Raw genomic sequence first — 5,259 nt, forward strand, 5'->3', positions numbered from 1 at the left:
AAAGTCAATCCTGCACCCCGTGGTGTGTAAAGGGACCCTGGGCTTGCTGACAGCCGTGAAAAATCCCAGCCAGGAGAAAAAAAAATCCTTCACACCCGCTGCCGACTTCCCCCACTTTTATGTAAATTAATATTAACAGGTCCTCGGGTTTGGGTTCTGTACAGATATATACAAACAGGAAACAGCCCCGTATTTACATCATTAAGTTAATTAGGCTCTGTAAAAAAAAGAAAAGGAACAGCTCCCACATTAGTGCCCTCTGTAGAGACAGCAGAGGTGAGCTCACGTCCTGGGCGCGGGGACACTGACAGTGTAATGTACACTAACGATCACCCCCACGGGTGGGCACGGGTGTTCCAGGCAAAACCATCCCAATCCGGCCTTCCCCGCCCTCCAGAGCCCGGCAGGGAGAGTGCTTGTCTCTGGCGAGGCACCGCCATGTGTGTAATGTACACTACCAGCGCTCTGTGCGCCCGTGCGAGGCACGGGACGGGCACAGATCCCGAGTTCCAGCCGGGGGATGCTCCACACGGCTCCTCCAGCACCTGCAGAGGCACCAGGCTGGGCCAGCCCGGAGGGGACGAGTCCTTGGGGAGCCCCAGTGTGAGCAGACAGAGCCAGCCCGGGTCACACGATGCTGGCCAGTTCTGTGTTGTCCGACTCCGAGCTGCTGTTGCTCTCCTGCCTGGAGGAAAGAGTTGGGAATGAGGCCTGGATTAAGCCATATAGGCAAGGTCTGCATCCCAGTAATATCTGCCTTGGGGCATAGGAGCTTCCCAAGGGCTCCAGAGGGATGTCAGCACCTCGTGCAGCCCCTCCACGAGCTGTGGGTGGCAGCTGGGGCGGGTTCCCGCTGATCTCCCAACACTTCACGCCATCCCTTTGGAAGTTGGGATTGGGAAAACAAGCCAGCCCTTCCCTCACGCCACCACCCATGGGTTCTGGAGGATTCCTGGACAAGCCACAGTGTGTCCCAACCCGTCTGATCCTGCCCCCACACACATCCCCACACACCTTAGATCCTGCAGGGCTTTCTTGTTTTTCCTCCGCTTCTCCTCGTCGATGGGATACAGCTTGAACAGCAGCAGGCTCAGCAGGATCAGCCCCACGGGCACAGCGGACACCAACATCTTTAGGGTGAAGTTCACCTGGCCAGGCTGGAAGCAGGCCCGGGTCTGGTACCCTGCAAAGCTGTGGGCAGAAAGGGACCTTCAGGCAAAGGAAACGGGGTTTGCAGGAGGTGAGCTGGACCCTGTGGGGAGAGCTTTGGAGCAACAACCGGATTTAGACCCCATCAACCCCCTCCCAGAGCTTGGGAAGGGCCTCCCTCCCTGCCCACCCTCAGCTCCCATGCAGGAACTCACTCCAGGCTGAGCGTGGAGATGCCCAGGGAGACCCCGGCTGTGAACTTGGTGAAGAAGACATAGAAGGAGAAGAAGATGGCCTCGTGGCCGTGGGAGCAGGGGTGCTGCAGCTTGAAGTCATCGATGACATCTGGCAGCATGGACCTGTGCAGAGAGACGGGTGCTGAACACCGGGACTGGCACAACAAAGCACCTCCTCTCTGCTGAGAGCATTTCCCTCAGGAGCCCCGCCTGGGGCTGGAAACACTGCAGAAAAGCCTTTGGAGGGTTTTTAGCCCCTCTGGCAGGCTCTGGAAGGCCCTTGCCCAGCCCTCGGGTGCGCTGCTGGGCGCGCCAGCCCCTCACACTCACCAGGGCAGGAGGAAGGCGGCTGCCACGCTGATCCCAGCGGCGACGGCCACCACGTAGGTGACAAAGAGGCTACTGTCCAGGACAACCACGGCGATGAGGAAGGGGATGGCAGACTGCAGAGGGGGCAGGGACCAGGTTGGCATCAGCAGGGCCTGGCCCAGACCCCCTGGCTTTTCCCCCTCCCGCATATCCCAGCCAGGGAACCAGAGGTGCAGCGTCCCTCCCCAAGCCCCACAGCACCACTGCTGCTGGCCTTGGGCACATCCAGGACAGCACAAACAGCAGGAGGAAGGACAGGCACCAAACTGTCATTAGCAGCAGCCCCTGCCCAGCTCTGGGCTCTTTTGGGGGAACTCTGCCCATCCCGTGTGGTAAAGACCATCCCCACGTGCACCCCACACCTCAGGGGCCACTCACTGAGATGCCCACGTAGACAGCAGTCTTCTTCCCAAAACGGGTCAGGAACCACTGCCAGAAGGGAATGGTCAAGGTGGCCGAGAGCTGTGGGAAGAGCAGGGTCATGGTGTCACATGTTGGCCCTTCCCAGCCAGGAACAGCTCCTGGCACAGCCTCCTCCCATCCCACGTCCAGCACCCGTGATTTCCACACGCTCCCGGGGCTGGCACAAAGCCACACGTGGTGTGTGGGGCCACCTCCTCCCCCAGTGCAGAGCCCTGGCACCACTCCTGCCCTGACAGAGGGAGGATCTGACTCAATCCTCGGTGCTGGGAAGGGACCTGATCCTGGCACCTGCACACAGCGTGGCCAGGAGCCAGGCTCTGTGGGCACCGTGGCACCTTGGACCTTTCTACCCCACTGAGGAGAGGGCAGGAAGTTCTTCCAGGAATGAGGTAAGCTGGAAAGTGCTCTCAAGGAGCTGTTTTGCTCCACGTTCCCGGCAGTAAACACTGAGATCCTTCTCTCAAAGCAGGGAGGGGAGGGAGACAAGTGGCAGGATTTGGACAAAAGGCCCCCAATGGCTCCTGGTCTCCCTCGTCTGTGGCCTCGTTCCCTCAGGAACAAAGGCCCCGCTGTTCCTGCCAGCCCACCCAGCCTTTGCAGGACACTTGGCAGCTTCTTCTCCCTCCCCTTGTGCCAGGGGAACCTCTGATCACTGAACCTGAGGCCCTGTCCCATGGGCTTCCCTCCCCTCGCCAGCTCCCAGGCAGCACCCACTGGACCCCGCCACAGTCCCAGCCCCGCCAGGGCTCCAGGACAGGGCCGTACCCACCATGATGGCCAGCAGGATGTTCTGGAACTCGTTGCGGAAGCCCAGGGTGTAGGTGCAGAAGAGGGCAAAGTTTCCCTCCAGCAGCTGTGGAAAAGGCAGCCAGGGGTCAGGGGGGACACGTCTGTCCTCACCCAGCTGCACCCCCAGCGCAGGCAGGGGAAGAAAGTGGCCATTCACCGAGGGCACGAGGCCACATCCTCCTCCCTCTGCCTGGGGCAGCTCTGGCCCGTCCATTATGTGCTCCCAAGCCCCTTGGGATCATCCCCACAGCCACCCCCACGCTGTTCCCTGTCCCCAGCCCTTCCAGCTCACCATGAAGGCCAGCGAGGTGAAGAGGAAGCCGGCGATGAGCTTGATGTAGGGCCCGTGGTTCATCACCAGCTTCAGCCCCTGGAAGAAGGAGACAGGCTCATCTGACTGCAGCTCAGAGGACTCTGGGGAGCAGAGATCAGCCCAGCGTTAGACCCCCCCAAAACAGTGCCTGTGGGTGCCCCATCCCGCTGCTCAGCACCCTCCACAACCCCCTGCCCACCCACAGCATCCCAGCCCAAGGGAGTCAGGGCAACCCCTGCCCTCACCCAGGGCTCCTGCAGGCTCATGGAGCAGCCTGGCTGATCCCCCCGGGACAAGCAGGGACAGGGAAGGACAGGGAAGGACAGAAGTTTGGATATCACATCCCCCCGGGATGCCCTGGTTGGCACCGGCAACCTCGGCCAGCTGAAAACGGGCGAGATAAAGGTTATCTCTGGCAGGGCAGAGCAGAGCTAAGTCCTCATGGAGGTGCTCTGGCCTCCTGCCCTTCTGCAGCACCTCCCCAGACCCAGAGCTCAGCTCCACCTGCCCCTCTCCTCAGGGGCTTGACCCACAGATGAGAGGCCAAGAGCTCGGCCAGGCTCCTGGAGAGGAAGGAACAGCAGCGTTTCCACAAGCCCAGAGCATTCCAGCCCCTCTCCAGCCTCACCTCTCTTCTCCCTCACGCCCAGCAGCAGGATGAGGGCGCAGAGCACGTAGAGCCCCCCGATGACCCCCGCGGCGATCATGTAGGCATTTCTCTGTGCAAGAGAGGCAGCAGCAGTCAGGGACGGGGGCTCATCCCGGGAACAAGCCCGGTCTGAGGGGAGCACACGGCAGGGGATGCCCAGCTTACGGTGTCTGTGAGCGACTTGGTGTCGTGCGTCATGTTCAGCTCCTCCATGGCCACCGAGGAGTTGGTCAAGCCGAAGAAGGCGCTCTCGATGCAGGGAGTGTCCACTTTGCCAACGATCTGGCCCTGGATGGCAGTGCCCAGCACGGTGCCCAGCACTTCCACGGTCATACCTGGGGAAGGAGAGGCCAGCGGGACTGAGCACAGCCCTTGTCCCACAGCAGAGCATCCCCAGCTGCGAGTCACCGCCTTTCCCAGGGAGAAATGAGCCAGCCCAGCTGTGCTACAGCTCCGTCCAAATCCCCAAGGGAAAGGAGGGAAGAGGGAAAGCAGGGAAAAGGGAAAGGGGGGAAATGGGAAAGGGAGGAAATGGGAAAGGGAGGAAATGGGAAAGGGGGGAAATGGGAAAGGGGGGAAATGGGAAAGGGGGGAAATGGGAAAGGGGGGAAATGGGAAAGGGGGGAAACTCTCACGGTAGGCAGAGGGAAACTCTTACGGTAGGCAGTGGCCGAGTCCCGCTCGCTCTGCTCCCTGCTGATGAACATGGTCAGTGCTGAGTAAGGCACGTGGAAGCACTGCAAGGGAACGAGGAGAATTGGCTCAGGGAGGATGTAACAGCCCAAGGGACCTGGGGCAGGGTGGGATCTGCCCCTCTGTGCAGCTCAGCAAGGGGCAGGCAGGGCTTGGCACCCTCCATCCCTTGCCCCCCAGCCCGGTGTGAGCCTGACTCACCGTCACGAGGGTCTGGAAGGCACAGTAGAAGACAAGGTACCACATGACTTGTCCTGTGGAGATGTCTGGCACAAACCAGATGAGGAAGTAGGAGATGATGGCAAAAGGGGTGGAGAAGATGATCCTTTGAGAGAACAAAATGTCAGCCTCGTGGGCGTTGAGCTGCCCAGCTCTCCCTGCTTCCACACATCCCGTGGGGTTCAGACACCTGATCTGGAGGCTCCTGAGCTGACCCAGGGGTGGCCCAAACCAGGCTGGAGGCAGCAGCTCAGGCCTCACAGGGTCAGGAGAGCTGACTCAGAGTTCCAGGCAAGAGCTTTCCTTGCACTAACAGAGACGTCTCCTTCCACGGAAACGATTGATCTGCTCCTGCCTTTGGCTTCCACTCCCGGCCCCGACCTCTCCCCCGGGCAGCGCTGCTGTGTTCAGCACGATGT

The 5,259-nt window shown here is 60.7% G+C and overlaps 1 protein-coding gene across 1 annotated transcript in view; it reads right to left on the reverse strand.

Annotated features, from left to right (window-relative positions):
- Window positions 1-99: 99 nt before the first annotated feature.
- The window catches only part of MFSD2A (major facilitator superfamily domain containing 2A), an 8,224-nt gene continuing 3,064 nt past the window's right edge, over window positions 100-5,259 (reverse strand). Inside the window, exons 2-12 of the mRNA XM_017736136.1 lie at window positions 4,823-4,946; window positions 4,587-4,665; window positions 4,094-4,263; window positions 3,908-3,998; window positions 3,259-3,380; window positions 2,947-3,030; window positions 2,133-2,216; window positions 1,716-1,828; window positions 1,365-1,508; window positions 1,015-1,191; window positions 100-685 (exon numbers count right to left, since the gene is read on the reverse strand). Of these exons, the coding sequence (XP_017591625.1) occupies window positions 628-685; window positions 1,015-1,191; window positions 1,365-1,508; window positions 1,716-1,828; window positions 2,133-2,216; window positions 2,947-3,030; window positions 3,259-3,380; window positions 3,908-3,998; window positions 4,094-4,263; window positions 4,587-4,665; window positions 4,823-4,946 (1,246 nt within the window). The 3' untranslated portion in view covers window positions 100-627. The remainder of the gene's footprint in view (window positions 686-1,014; window positions 1,192-1,364; window positions 1,509-1,715; window positions 1,829-2,132; window positions 2,217-2,946; window positions 3,031-3,258; window positions 3,381-3,907; window positions 3,999-4,093; window positions 4,264-4,586; window positions 4,666-4,822; window positions 4,947-5,259) is intronic.

Source organism: Corvus brachyrhynchos, unplaced genomic scaffold (genome assembly GCF_000691975.1).
Source record: "Corvus brachyrhynchos isolate BGI_N302 unplaced genomic scaffold, ASM69197v1 scaffold65, whole genome shotgun sequence".
NCBI lineage: Eukaryota > Metazoa > Chordata > Aves > Passeriformes > Corvidae > Corvus > Corvus brachyrhynchos.